This window comes from Rasamsonia emersonii (genome assembly GCF_000968595.1).
Source record: "Rasamsonia emersonii CBS 393.64 chromosome Unknown ctg1118621759959, whole genome shotgun sequence".
In the NCBI taxonomy this organism is placed as follows: Eukaryota; Fungi; Ascomycota; class Eurotiomycetes; order Eurotiales; family Trichocomaceae; genus Rasamsonia; species Rasamsonia emersonii.
In genome coordinates this window covers 1-14567 of record NW_013563328.1, presented here as the reverse complement: position 1 = coordinate 14567, position 14567 = coordinate 1, and the positions used below count along the sequence as shown (strand labels likewise).

Here is a 14567-nt window from a genome sequence, read left to right as displayed (position 1 = left end):
AAAGGATAGCGGGGCCACGCATCTAACGTGCGTCGGTGTCGAGAACCTTATGGGTTTTTCCCACGTCTCCCTCTCTCATCCAGCGGACCAAGTCAACTTCCACTTCAGCCAGTCGGGTTGAGGACTTTTGCAGTCCTCCAAGGGTATATCTATCTTTCGTTAAGCTTCCGAGAAATCCTAATCTATAATGGTTCCCGTTTCACGTCAGGAAGGTCATCTCAACCTGAACTACATTCCGATCTCTCAGCCAATGTCGGGAACGTCGACTGGAAGCAGCTCGCCCAGCGATCCCTCTGCGGCGGCTGCGGTGAAATCTCCTTTTGGAGGTCCCAACGGGCTGGGTAGTGCTCCGGGTTCATTGGGAAGCTCGCGACTAGGGGCTGGATCCCCTTCTCATGAACTTGGTGCCCGCCTCTATTCTAAGCGGTATGCATCCGTCGCTGCACTGGAAGGAATCCATCCCACTGCTGACCTATCTCATTTCTTATAGGGCGCGAGAGATTCAGGCGCAGGAAGGTGTTTCCCCGAGCATTTGGGGCCCCCCAACGAGTGGACATTCTACCCCCCTTCGCGAGAATATTCCCGAGTCTCCTAGTCAGGATGGCTTTCCCGACCTCGTGCCTCCTCCAGAGTCAACAATCAACAGCCCCGCTAGAAGGGCCAGAGCGGGCACTGTTCCGTCGCGATTCCCTCCTGTCGGCACGCTGAACGGATCGAACCTTCAACAACAGTCTTTCTTGTCCAAGACGTCCCGGCCTACGCCATCAACCAGCCCATTCCGACCCCCGGGAGTCTCAGGTGTCGAGTCCAGCGTGAAGACGACAACAGCCGCACCTGGAAGTAATACGACAGTCTTATCCCGTCTGCGGGCAGGCTCAATGCCGCAGCGTACAAGTATTCTGGGTTCTTCGAATCCTTTTGGGCCGTCTCTTTTCTCCACGAACTGGTCGACTGGGCGGGAGCGAGCGACAACACTTACCAGTATTCGATCATCCGAAGGCCCAACTTCTCCATCCCAGTCCTCCTTTTCGAGAGACGGCCTGGCCGATACCGATGTGAAGACGTTGGACTACCTTGGGCTGGCAGAAACGCCACAGCAAACGGGGGCGACACTCGCCCGTCCGTCAGTGGAGTCTCTCATGCAACAACAGCAACAACAGCAGCAGCAGCAACAGCAACAACAGCAGCAACAACAGCAACAGCAACAGCAACAGTCATCAGCCCTCCCTCCGCTGCTGGCTGAACTGGCGATGATGAAGAATAATAACCGGTTCCGATCCTACTCTGTGAACGCCACAGAGAAATATGCCGAGGATGATGAGGAGTACGGAGCCCAGTATCCACAGGTTCCGTCAGGCACTATGACTCCCTCGGCTGCAGCGACGGCAGCACAACTTGCAGCAACGCAAGCTCAAATCCATCAACATAACCTTGCAGTCCAAGCTTTCGCCAACCATGCCTCTGCAAGTCGGCCTCGAGCAAGGACAGCCGGTGTTCTTGATACGCCGCCACAACGATCTTCCATTCGAAATTACCTTGCAACTCCTTCCCGGCTGGACAACAGTATCAGCGCGGCTGACCTCCGCATTGCAGAGGGTGGGGAATATGACGAACTATCCGAGGCTGTACACATGATGCAGCTTGGCGGAAATAATAATAATAATAATAACGCCAATGTTGCTGCTCGTCCCGCCGCGGAGACGACTGATGAAAACAACATCGAAGGCCCGACAAGAGCATTATGGATCGGAAGCATTCCTGTTTCCACAACCGTCACGTCTCTGGAAGCGATCTTCAGCATATACGGCAAAATCGAATCGACCCGTGTCCTTACGCACAAGAACTGCGGATTCGTCAACTTCGAGCGTATTGAAAGTGCTATCCAGGCTAAGTCCCTTCTCAATGGCAAAGAGATCTTCCCTGGGGCAGGGCCTGTGAGGATCGGGTACGCCAAGGTTCCAGGAACTTCTGCGTCTGGGACCCCAGGTGCCAATGGAACCCAGCCTTCTCCGACGCCTGATCCCAATGCAGCTTCGGGAGCGAACGGGGCCGATGCGGGCTCGAAATCAGAGAGAACGGATGCGAATACTCCTCAGGTCCCGCCTCTCGTCGAGTTGCAGCCAGAAATGGCTCAGATTGTGAAGGAATTTGGTGCCACTGATGAGGACGCTCGCAAAATCACCGCTAGCATTCAGCGGGCTATTGCGTACAAGTCATTTATAGACGAGATTCCACCAATCCCGGAGCCAAGCCAGACTCGGATGTACGATGCCCCTCGCCTTCGCGACATCAGAAAGAGGATCGATAATGGGGCCTGTTCCATCCAGGAGATTGAGGAAACTGCAAACGGCATGCTTCCAGAGATCGCAGAGCTATCTTCTGACTATCTCGGCAACACGGTTGTCCAGAAACTTTTCGAATATTGTTCTGAACAGACCAAGGAGCAGATGCTGGTCCAGATCGCACCACACCTCGCGGAGATTGGAGTGCATAAGAACGGAACGTGGGCCGCTCAAAAGATTATTGACGTGGCGAAGACTCAGACGCAGATGAAAATGATTGTGGAGGCCCTTCGACCATACACGGTTCCTTTGTTCCTAGATCAGTACGGCAACTATGTGCTGCAGTGCTGTTTGCGCTTCGGCAGTCCGTATAATGATTTCATCTTCGAGACCATGATCAGCAGGATGTGGGAAATCGCTCAGGGAAGATTCGGTGCTCGAGCCATGCGCGCTTGCCTCGAAAGTCATCATGCCTCCAAAGATCAACAACGGATGCTTGCCGCTGCCATTGCGCTTCACAGTGTTCAGCTCGCTACGAATGCGAACGGCGCCCTTCTCTTGACTTGGTTCCTGGACACATGCACCTTTCCCCATCGGAGGGCTGTGCTCGCTCCGAGACTTGTGCCTCACCTGGTGCACCTTTGCACCCACAAGGTTGCCTATCTGACCGTTCTCAAAGTGATCAATCAAAGGAACGAGCCTGAGGCGCGGGAAATCGTGCTCAAGGCCCTCTTCTTCAGTCCTGGTGACGAAGTCTTGGAGAAGATCCTGAGTGACCCAACATCCGGCGCGACGCTGATCTTCAAAGTCCTGACCACACCTTTCTTCGACGAGTCGATGCGCGCAGAAGTTGTGAAAAACGTGTCCAAAGTTCTCACCAAACTGAAAGCTACTCCAAGCCAGGGCTACAAGCGCTTGATGGATGAGGTTGGGCTGTCCTCCCGGGGCAGTTCTCGTGACCATCACTCCGGAAGAGACGGTGGAAGTGGTCACGGCTCGAATGCGGACAAACAGCAGCACCGTCCAACGTCGCGGCAGACGGCAAACACCAATCATCACTCTCAGCATGCCACGGAGAGACAGTATGGCGGGCAGTTTACCGGCGCTCAGAACCTGGACAACACAGCATCCATGGCACGACCTGTGACTTCCGAACAAACCTTCGACCATTACGGTGCGAACGGAGTGGGTGGCCCTGCTGGTATTGGCGCGGCTGGCGGTATCAACACCATCAACGGTCTTGGTGGTATGAACGGTCCAGGATTCGGCCAGGAAGGCATGATGCCAATGAACCAGCAACAGCTCCAGTATCAGGCTTACCTGCAATCCCGAGGTATGTCGCCGAGTGGGCTTTACCCAGCCGTGGCTGGCAATAACTTTGGTGGATATGCCCCGTCTCTCTCCATGGACAATTTCAGGGGGTTGCAGGGCCCTTCTACCCTGCCCGGACCAACGTCGCAGATGAGTGCCAGTCCGATGCTCAGCCAACCCGCCTTTGCTCCGGCCCAATTCAGTCCTGTTCTGAACACTGCCCAAATGTACCAGTATCCTCCACAGTTCTACCCCCAAGCTCAAGCCCAAGCCATACCAAACCAAGCCGCGGGTGGGCGGCGTGGACGCGTAAGTACTCCAGATGGCGCCTGAAACGCACGTGATCGCAAGGACTAATTTTCTTAACGGATTTAGCGATGAACCCAAGTTGATCTGAAAAAAGAAAAAGAAATCCTTATTTTCCTTTTTTGACTTGTACTTGTTTGTATAAAGCCTTTTTCTACCAAGAAAAAAAAAAGCGATCATCTGGTTATGTGCACTGAAATGACGACCTTTGCCCGAACCGACGCTGGATCGTATCGGGGGAGGGAAAGGAGCAACGAAGTGGTGACGAGTTCAACTATCGGCTTTCTTCCAAGTTGGACATTGCTCAGCGTGCAAAATCTGCCATACAGGTTCTTGTGTATCTCTTCTCTTCGGTTGTCGGTACTCGATCTGGGTGACTTGGCGACGCAAGTTGTTTCAGTTTCTGAAATTGTTTGCCCCTTCCTCGATTGTGCATGGATGCTCCTGTTTGGTGTGATGACGGACTTGGTCGAGTGTTGGTAAAACAGCTACGGTGAGGCCCGTGACGGTGATCGTACCGTCGAGCGACTTCTATAGCTTGGAATGGCACGGGCGTTTGGATGATGTCTTTCGCTACTGAGCTGGGGGCGTGTCACGCATCCAGTCGGTTGGCAAGGAGACCATGAAAGTGGCAAGACATGTGCAAATTCCTGGAAAAAGTTGCGCTCATCTGACGTGTATGTACTGTACATATATATAGTTTGGCTGTCGATTATGTTTCCTTGCCATCCACCAGCCACAGTTTGAACTTCAAGAGACCTTTGTACCGATCCGAGGTTTTATTCTATTTGTTTGTTGTTAGATAACCAGAGTGAATCAAAAAGAAAAAAAACGGGTGATGTATGGCAGGCAGGAAGGATACTTTTTCTTCAGACGACATCTCCGCATAAGTCCGACCGTCCAGCTCAAAAATGGGATCGAAAGCTGTAGCATGCAACCAACCAGTAAGAACCACTCAGAACCAATAAATCAACAACAGACGGAAAGGGTATGTAAGGAAGAAGCGCACCAAACCCATTCGACCCTCTCTTGGGCACGATCCGCCCCGTATTGCGGCCCTGGAACAGGAGTGTCTCGACGCCCGGTCCCCGCGAGAAGGCGAAGGTGCAGACGGCCGTGGCGGATTTATCGTCGTAGGCGGCGAGAAGGTTGTTCAGGCCGTCGTTGCCGAGGGCGGAGTAGAACCATTTTCTAGGGTAGCAAGTTAGATAGATAGGTAGATATAATAGTCCTGGTGTTTGTGTAGATGGGGGAGAGTGGAAAAATCCAAAATGGGAAATTTCGCAAGCACGTGTCTATTATTATAAAGGGAGATTCCTTCTCACTCACATATACGGTCCCGGCAATCCATTCAACGCATGGAATTCCAGAGAGCTGTCTTCAACGAGGACAGGACCGTTGACCTGGTAGTTTTCAATATTATCATCAACTAGTCTCTCGATTGAATTGATTTTTTTTTGTTCTAACCGCAATGGCAGCCCTTCGACATTTCTCCCTCGCAATCTCCTCCGTTGTCCCCTGGATCTCGGGGAGATCGAGCGCGCGGATCTCGACTTTGATCGCGTCGCCCAGGATCTGGGTGACTTCGGCGATTTTGTTTCTGTTGGATGTTATGAAGGTGATTGTTGAGAGTTTGGGGATGGCCATGGTATTGTATGTATTTCAATAGAAATCGAAATGGGGATTTCTGCGATTGGGGCTGGGAATTGAAAGAGATATATACACAATACTATACTATCATCAGGTCTATTTATTTATATCTTTGTTTTGGCGCGTCATGCAATAATGCATGGCATGACGTTGTTTATGTTGGTGTGCTGGGTGCTGCTGCCGCCTAACCCTTATCAATAACTAGTGAGTTCACTAATGAGGTTTCATACGGAGTATACGAACTGTTGATATTTTGCCAGTTATGAGCTAGACCCTTCTCAGACTTCCTCAGACTACATATTGCAACTAGTTCATCGCCCTTGCCAGTCTATATTCTCAACAGCGCCGGCTCGTATCTGTACCCGTCATACCGGACTTCGTACCCTCCCGTGAAGCCGACCTGCGTCTCGTATCGCTTGAACCCGACCAGAGGTCTTTTCAGCCTGACATTGGTCCCGTCCGGGTTCGTCCGGGTGAACCAGATGCAGATGTCCGGGTTGATCAGGACCAGGACAAGTTGCAGGATGAAGAAGATGGCGAAGAAGATGCGTGTGACGGGTGATTCGATTCCTAAAAGACTCTGGGACAGGACCCCTGCGAAGCAGGGGATGAACAGGGCAAGAACGTGGGTGGCCTCGGAATATGGGCGGTCGTAGAGCGTTTGTGGCATGGTATAGTAGTAGTAATAGTACGGAGGGAGTATTCATGCATGCGAAAATGCATCCCCTCAATAATATTAATGCAAGTTTTTATGACCAAAGCGCCTGCGGGGTTACTTAGCTTATGCTCTCATGCTCGCGTGTTGATCCTGTCGGCTCGGCCTTCCTGAGAAAGGATTTCTATGAAAGATTTCCCGAGAGAAGGAATTAGTTTATTTAGGGCAGTTAGAATCAATCAGTATCTGTTGGCATACTTGCTAGTGGGACTCTGCCCCATTGTAACAGGACACAGCCACAGTTCTCCAACGTAGGATTAATGTAGGTTGCCAATCTCATAGTCACGTTTATCATGACTTATAACCTCATAGAAGGCTTTCTCTTCAGTCCAAACACCACGGTCTCAGGTTTTCGCTAATAACGGTATTAATATCTGGCCGTTGAGGGAAGGATTTACATCCGACTCCAATACCCACAGTGGAGAATAGCAATCTAGATCGAATTTATTTATTTAGATTGGTGTGATATAAGCAAATCAGCTAACCAGATCTGTAGGACTCATACAGGTAGAAAAGAAGCAAACCAGAGACACTCGCAGAGTACTCATACATCAACCAGGATAAATCAAGAGATGGAGATCAAATCATAGATGGCATAAAGAAACTGGGAAATGAAAGAAGAGGAAGGCATCCATGGTCAGGTGGACTTCTCCATGAGCGGGTCGATATTCTTTTTTTGGGATTCTTCCCTCTCCCGTTCAAGCAGATGCAACGGGAGATTTGCGTCACGCGTCTTCTGGTGTGCTTCATTGATGGCTGGGTCTCTCGAGACTTCATCTATCTCCTTTTGCAACTGGTTTATCTGCGCATCTATTTTTTTCTTTCTCTTCCTCAGACAAGTTTTGTTTCTTCTTAGACAATTCTTCTATCTGTAGCTCCTTTATTCATGGAGTATACAGTCAGAAATGGTGTGAAGACTTGGTCATAAGAGAGGAAAGGACACGGAGACAGGGAGGAGGCTCAGAAATATATAACTCCACGTGGACGTACCCCGCCCTTGTGCGTAGACACCCAGAAGTTTCTATTTTCCTCGCTAGATTCCGACATGATTTTGGTGTCTGCAGAATCTGTTAGCTTAATAGCATGCAAGAAACGTATCATAGATTCCAACCATACCTTCAGGCAGGAATAGCACTTCAATCAGGATTCAAAGTGACTTGGAATAGACTGTATTGAGTCTTGTCTTCTAGACAAAGTTGGGCTTTTGAAGATGTTGAAGAAAACAACCTACACATGGAGTATCTCATGCTTTATATTTTATCTATAAGAGTCATTTTTTACAAATGATTCATATCATTGCAGTCATGTTTCGCTGTTCTCATTATTCACAATAGTATGACATGACGGGATAGTATGACTGTGTATCGGGAACATCCGTAGGAAGAAGACATCAAACGCCTACTATTCGTCACGGAAGTTGGGTATTTTCTACTGAAGTCAGCTTTTCCAGTAGAAGTAACCTAGAGAGAGATACTCATTGAATACATACACGTATCGTGGAATTTACACGGGACATATATTTTCCTATTCGCGTATGTGGTCTTTTTCTCGCGCTTCAAGTCGGTGTCTATTTCTTAGACTAGGAAAGTCTGTCCTGCTTCGACAGAGCAGCAGAAAGGTAGGAATATCTCAATAGCACCTTCCTCAACTGGAAGTGGAAAGATTTAACTGTCATAAAGATATCTTACGGCAGACATCAACCAGATTGTGTTTATACTATTTGTGGATAATGAAGAGAGTCACACATTCCTAGTAATTCTTATTCACTGCACCTCAGGAATTATAGTATCTTTTGCCTGTTCATACCGCCTTTCTTGTTCTAGTTCTCCAAATCGAAGTATTTCATCGAAGAATTTCCGATTCCGTTCCCCTGAAGAGAAAGGAGGACGAGACGATGAAAGAGTTTGGCGCTGGTTTTTGTCATCTCCTTCGAAGGAGAAGTTCTTTGGCCATTATTAATAATTATTCCAAGAATTCCTGAGAATATTTTCCCCAGCAAATGCCTTATCGAGAGTGTTGTCAGTTTTTGATATTGGACTGCAATACAACCAACTATGCAGTACAACTCGCGTCGACTAGACTCTCTGATGACACTGCAATAGAATGTACTCTACCGCTTCAATAATCAGCAATCAAGCAAGCTGAATACATTGTTTGAGGTACATGTATGTAACACCATTTATTGTCGGTCCACTGTACGATGTATCATCCTAATTGGGTTTAGTGACATGAGCCAGGTTATCGCCTTTGGGAAAAATAGAAGACATGTACTCTTTCCAGTCTTATTTTCCTCCAACCATGCGGTAGCCACGGATCCTCAGAGGTGATATAAAACACTTCTTTATTTATTTTGGATGCTTCTCCTAGCACATACAACCATCAAGTGTGGAATGCAGTGCTTCCCACCCGTCCAGCAGTACTTGAGCTATTTGCCGGCCGGGTAGTATTGGGTGAGAGACCGCCAGCGAACTCTGTTGTATGTTTTCTTCTCGTCTATTCTCTCTCTCTCTTTTTTTCTATAAAAAAATTCTTTCTTTCCTGCTGTTATTCAACCTGCAAAGATGTGACGGAAGTCATGATAGAAAAGAAGAAAGGCCTACATATGTGCAATAAATTGCAATTCACAAGACAAACAAAAGATGGCAACTTCTTCTATCTTGTATCGAAACAATGAAGGCACCGTGTTCTTGATCGATATTCCAACCTCCATCGTCCTGGCGCAACATCTTCCCTCTCCGTCTCATCAGAAAACGAGCAGTCTAGAAACTGGGAGAGAGAGGCCTGCACCCCGAAAACAGCTCTATTCAGTACCAGCCCTGGAAACGCCATTTCCGTCTCCGCCGGAGCCGAAAAGTGATGCCGCTCGAGCTCGTGTGTTGGCGAGGATCCCAGTATCAGAACGGCAATTCCACGAAGGAATCGTGTCTTTTGTGAGGCAAGGCCTGGAGCAAATCCGAGACAGCTTTGAAGGAGTTTCTGCCGGAGCTGAGAAGCGGATGTGGTGTCTCCCAAGGAAGGTGATGCAGAGAGAACAGCCCGAAAAAACGATATTTTCCGCAGAAGAACCTGTTTCTGATGAAGCGGATTCTGATCGTCCAACGAAGAAATCAAGGACAAACACGACGATGGGCAGCAATGACGGCTGTCATATCACTCGACCCTTGCTCCATCTCCCTCATGAGCCGAAGACAGAGATATCTGGTGTCAATCCTACAGAGTCAAGACCAGGACCACCACTGATCCTGTCACCAAGCGTGAATGAATTCGAGAGCCTGTTAGAGCTCCGGAATGTGGAGGTTCAGAATCCCTCAGCGACTCCGACAGTAATCCGGGCATACTGCGGTACCGCCAGTCCTGCAGAAGAATCAACCCAGCAGGATTATGCAGCATTTAATATTCCGCCCGAGTCGTGTTTCGTGCTCTGTACTCTACGAATGCAAAGCGCGCAGCCACGCAGCCATTCCCCTATTCCGGGGCTTCCTGGAAACAGGAAATTCAACCTCATTCTTCTCGACCCGCCGTGGCCGAATCGGTCGGTCCGTCGCGCGGCGAATTATGCTACACATGCATACTCTGATATGGACGGACTCTCACGGATGATTAGAGACATAATACTCCAGCACCTTCACGACGGTCATCAGGATCATCCGGATGTTGAGCATCAGAGAGGGGAGCAAGATCTCGTGGCAATATGGGTTACGAACAAGGAAAAGTCGCGCATTGCGGCCTACGACGCCATACGGAGCGCCGGTCTCTCCGTCTGCGAGGAATGGGTGTGGATCAAGACGACGACGCAAGGCGAGCCCGTTACGCCGCTGGACGGCTTGTGGAGGAAGCCTTACGAGATACTAGTCATAGGCAAGCGGGGCGAAAAGGATAACAATAATAGAGACGACAGTAGCCATACAACAGGGGATCTATCACCCCAACGCAGACTGATCGCCGGCGTCCCGGACGTCCACTCTCGCAAGCCGAACCTGAAGGAGCTCTTTGAGGCGGCTTTCTTCGATTCCTCTTCTGCTCGAGGAAGAACTAGATACTCTGCTCTCGAGGTCTTTGCGAGAAACCTCACTGCGGGATGGTGTGCTTGTGGTGATGAGGTCCTCAAATTTAACCATGACGAGTGGTGGTTTGAGGAGTGAATTCATACAAACATACATGGTAAAGGCTATGAGCGAAGAAAGGACTATCGATTACACTGCGCACTGGGTATTGCATTATACTGTATTAGATTAGATTAGATTAGATTGTATCATGCAATCATAGATATGACCATGATGGAGGCTTAGCTTGTGAGACTACACTCACTCACGTATCACAAGCGCAGGTGTCCATGAAATGGATATTTTTAACTATCTTTCTAAAAAAAAAATAAGAAGAAAGCAAATCGACAAACCCAGGTCCATCCATCCACAGACCAAACGCCATAAAAAAAGACAGCAAACCATTGAAACAGGATGTAGAGTACTTTTTATTTCTCCCCGAAAACCCATCCTGAATGCACGTCTCAATTCGAATCAACCCGATGGGTGCTGATATCAAGTACTAAGGTAGGGATTGATTTTTGTTTCGTCATGAGACCGTATGGTATGGCGTGAGATGAGTGGGTTTGAACCAGCAGAGGAGAGGTTGAATAGCTCTCAGCCTCTCTCCTCTCTGACAAGCTTATTCGAACACCGGCCCCAAGCTCACAAGACTGAACCTGAGATCACCCTCCCCCGCTTCAGCCTCCTTCCGCAGAAACCTCCTCGGCCCGAGCTCGAGAGCCTTCTCGCTGAGGACATCCTCGTCGTCGGCCAGCCGGCCTCGCTCGAGCGGGCCCTTCCGTCGCCCATCCAGCTCCCAGAGCCTCCCATCCGCGCCCTTGACGAACGCGACGAAATGCAGATCGACGTTGTCCTCCGCCTGCGGCGCGGCCGTGTCCCCGCGCTTGGCGGCGTCGGCGTGCGCGCTCTCCAGCGCCTTGCTCTCGTACAACAGGTCGGCCCGCGCGACGGGGTCGAGCGGCTCCGCGTCCCGGAGGAGCTTATCCAGGTCAGATCCCGGAAGGATGTGCTTGCGAGGCTCGCCGTTGCTGACGGCGTGCAGGAGGCCGATCAGCCCGCACGCGTTCCGGATCGTCTGCTTGAACCACATGACCGGCTCGTCGGGGCCGGAGCCCGTGTACTCGGGGATGGCGCTGTCCTCTGCGATGCGAGCCTCTTCGTAGGCCTTTGACACGGGGAAAACGAGCAGAAGCGCGTGGGACGGTCGGGGCACGAAGGCGAGCAGGTCGGGTTCGTCGATCGAGTAGACGTCCGTGAAGCCGAGGGTGGGAGGGAGACCGAGTTGGTGGACGAGGTGGGACATTACTTCGGGGTTATTTTCTGTAAGAAAAGATCTGTTAGCAAATGCTTCTTGCATAGCGTATATACGTGTGTAAGCTCAAGAATGAATGGGATCTAAGTAAGCTGCACAAGCGCGTCAACATACCCAGAGGCACAAAGGCCTTATTGTTGCTCGGCGCATCAGGATCCTCCGCCATGGTGTAAAGCCTGTCCTCAACTCAAGAATGTGAAAAGGGCAAGCAGATCAAAGGGTTGTGAATGTTTTGACGTTTGATTGCGGGGTACGCACTGTATAGCTGGAGATTGAGATTAGTTTTGGTGCAAACGCCGCAAACGTGCGGGGAGATCGATAGCATCATCGATCAGCAGTACATCATAGCAGCTCTACAACTTACGATACTGGATTGAATTGAGATTGAATTGAGGGTATATAGTATTGCCTGTAATCACAGACCTAATATGAATCTTTCTCCTAGTCTTCTCTCTATTCAATTAATTGCGTTGATCGATTCTGGCCATGTAACAAGGTATCCACAAAACAACCATTCATAACATCAAAATAAACTTCTCATTCATTCAATCTTCGGCTTTTCGCCTCTTTTCAGCGGCTCAAAGATATGCGTCCATATCTCGCTGGCTTCGCCGATAAAGTAAGACAGACTAACATCCGCCATGCCCGCGTCTTCGTCTCCCGCGATCGTCTCCAGCTGCGAGATGATGTTCTCCAAGCCAAAGGCTTTTCCAGTCGCCTGAGTAGTGCCGGCTTCCAGCATGACGTTGACCACGTGGACATGGAAGTGGTAGTAGGTTGGTTGATCTGGAAGTCGTCAGCCTTATCAATCAACCATAGAAGCGGGGTGAAAATCGCCTACAGTGAACGTAGAGCTTCAGATGATCCTCCTCGAGCTCAGGGTACATCTTCACCGTAGCTTCCAGTAGCCTCTTTTGTAGGTAGCGCAGCCACGGGATGTGCTTTTTCTTCAGATCGCGCAGGCTCCAGATATCGCGGCGCTCGACGAGGGCCAGCAGATGCAGCGATCCGATCGTCTTGCGGTCCCAGTTGAGGTCCGGCAGCATCAGGAAGCCGTCCTCGGGCCCGTGCTGGTTGTCGCGCAGGATGACGTCCTCCTGCTCCGTCCTCCCCTCGAGGATGTTGAACACCCAGTTCAGCCGCCCTTCCTCACGTTTCTGCCGCATGTACGGCCTGACATAGTCTCTGTAGATCTGCGGCGTCTCGGTCACCATGCGGACCTGCTGCGCCGAGTATTTCCTGATGTGCTGTTCCGTGCACGGCCAGATCAGGTTCAGCTTGAGATCTGGCGGGTTGTCGTCGCCTGAGCCTGAGTCTGAGCCTGACCCCGAAGAAGAGCAGGCCATGTACCACCGGTAGATGTCGTTGTCGCCGAGATTCCTGACCCGCGTGATGGCCGCGTGGAAGGCGCGCAGCACTTCGAGAGATTCAGTTGCGAAGGCTGCTCGCTCCGCGATCAGGATGCCTTGCTGTCCGTCGATATGGCCCAGCATGGCGATCCGGCGGCCATTTTGATCTAAAATTTATTAGTAAGTCAAATATAATTAACATTATGCAAAACAAAATCCTGCTGCAAAAAAAGATATCTGTATGCTTGGGAAAGTGGAAACATGGTGTTTACTAAGTTAGTACAGTACGCACCTTGATTCAATAACCTCTCGATTTGGAATCGCGGAATCAGCGACTCCGGAGTTGCTTTTTCCCCCATAGTGAAAATACACGACACAATCTCCAATAATATATTTTTGTCGATCTAGTCACTCTATCAGGTGGTGTTTGAGTTGTATAGTTGGGAGAGCGGTGAGTTTAAATCTAAATCTCCTGCAGATTACTCCACATCTTGTCTGGCAGAATCCACGGGCGGTCTGCTGCACTATCTATGCTTTCACACTATGGCCTATATTATTAGATCCTATCTCCTTGCCAACTGTTCTCTCTTTCATTTTTATCATTGGTCGTGTTTTGCTGCTTCATCACTTGTAAGCATGAATATAGTGTGTACTGTACAAAAAACATGGGCATTATCTGATACACCCACATGAGACATGGACCTGAAGGAAATTCAGGTCTTTGTGTCCCATCCTTCAATGATGTACCACAATACAACAGATTGGTAGAGATTCCGAATGCAGGTTCAACTGACCCGTATCTCTCAGCACAGCGCATGTGACGTGCTGTCACTGTCTCTTAGGCGCGGAGTATATGCGTGCAGCAAGTATGAGACAGCAATCTGAGCATAGTCGGTTATCGTACTCTCTGCCAATCCCTCCTAGTCACGATGGTCTCTTAATGGCGCGCGGCATTTCCTTGCAAGTCACAGCTGCTGTCTGAAGATATCTCGCTCTTAGTCGTCTCCTTAGTCTCTAGCGACGTAGAGCTTCATTGTGAATCTCGTTATGAGCACAGACGAATTTAATCACTCCTTCATGTAGACGTCTGTTCAGTGGATGAGCCTGGTTTGCCATTCTCAGTCGAAGGCGGTGCGCTCGAATGCATCTGATAATATCTAAGTCAGCCCAGCACCAAAAGGAGACAAGAGAAGAGACTGAGCATACCGCCTCCGCAAATTTCAACCATTCCTCCACACCTTTCACAAATGGATCATCTGCCGCAGGCAGCACTTCATGACCCCACACAACGAACTCGTTGAAAGTCGCTTGTTTTTCCAGAACCTTGACCGGCTCCTCTGAATCGCCGTCGATCGCGCCATCCTGCTCATTTTGACTGTAGTCTGTCTTCACACCAGGATTGGAAGCTGGTAGAATTCTGTCTGTAGGTACAGCGACGACACCTATTGACGGTAGAAATAGATGTCAGTAATAATCCGTACCATCACATGCTCATGCATGGGGATTGTTTCACCCACCCTCATAACCTTCAGGAAGCTCGACTCGTCTGCCACGTAACTTGCGACCGCGGAAGTATGCTGTCTGGCCTATTTCCTG

General features: G+C 49.8%; 7 protein-coding genes across 7 annotated transcripts; 2 read left to right on the top strand and 5 right to left on the bottom strand.

The window, feature by feature from the left end:
- Positions 1–187: 187 nt before the first annotated feature.
- On the top strand, positions 188–3926 carry T310_0704 (RNA binding protein Jsn1; the record flags this gene model as incomplete). The annotated part of the gene is made up of 2 exons (XM_013476410.1): positions 188–426; positions 491–3926. The coding sequence occupies 2 exons, from the start codon at positions 188–190 to the stop codon at positions 3924–3926; spliced, it is 3675 nt and encodes a 1224-aa protein (XP_013331864.1).
- Positions 3927–4804: 878 nt separating this feature from the next.
- T310_0703 (Inosine triphosphate pyrophosphatase) lies at positions 4805–5546 on the bottom strand (the record flags this gene model as incomplete). Its single annotated transcript, XM_013476409.1, has 3 exons — positions 4805–5090; positions 5229–5302; positions 5367–5546. The coding sequence occupies 3 exons, from the start codon at positions 5544–5546 to the stop codon at positions 4805–4807; spliced, it is 540 nt and encodes a 179-aa protein (XP_013331863.1).
- Positions 5547–5733: 187 nt separating this feature from the next.
- Positions 5734–6219, bottom strand: T310_0702 (uncharacterized protein; the record flags this gene model as incomplete). Its single annotated transcript, XM_013476408.1, has 2 exons — positions 5734–5842; positions 5921–6219. 2 exons carry the CDS (start codon positions 6217–6219, stop codon positions 5734–5736), a joined length of 408 nt encoding a protein of 135 aa, XP_013331862.1.
- A 2684-nt stretch (positions 6220–8903) lies between these two features.
- T310_0701 (MT-A70 family) lies at positions 8904–10406 on the top strand (the record flags this gene model as incomplete). Its single annotated transcript, XM_013476407.1, has 1 exon — positions 8904–10406. One exon carries the CDS (start codon positions 8904–8906, stop codon positions 10404–10406), a length of 1503 nt encoding a protein of 500 aa, XP_013331861.1.
- A 523-nt stretch (positions 10407–10929) lies between these two features.
- T310_0700 (Ubiquitin thiolesterase) lies at positions 10930–11788 on the bottom strand (the record flags this gene model as incomplete). The annotated part of the gene is made up of 2 exons (XM_013476406.1): positions 10930–11630; positions 11737–11788. 2 exons carry the CDS (start codon positions 11786–11788, stop codon positions 10930–10932), a joined length of 753 nt encoding a protein of 250 aa, XP_013331860.1.
- A 375-nt stretch (positions 11789–12163) lies between these two features.
- T310_0699 (MRNA decapping hydrolase) lies at positions 12164–13330 on the bottom strand (the record flags this gene model as incomplete). Its single annotated transcript, XM_013476405.1, has 3 exons — positions 12164–12408; positions 12464–13138; positions 13264–13330. The coding sequence occupies 3 exons, from the start codon at positions 13328–13330 to the stop codon at positions 12164–12166; spliced, it is 987 nt and encodes a 328-aa protein (XP_013331859.1).
- Positions 13331–14046: 716 nt separating this feature from the next.
- On the bottom strand, positions 14047–14567 carry T310_0698 (Ribonuclease H2 subunit C; the record flags this gene model as incomplete). Its single annotated transcript, XM_013476404.1, has 3 exons — positions 14047–14118; positions 14178–14413; positions 14489–14567. Coding segments are annotated over 3 exons (387 nt in total), but the record flags the coding sequence as incomplete, so codon positions are not given.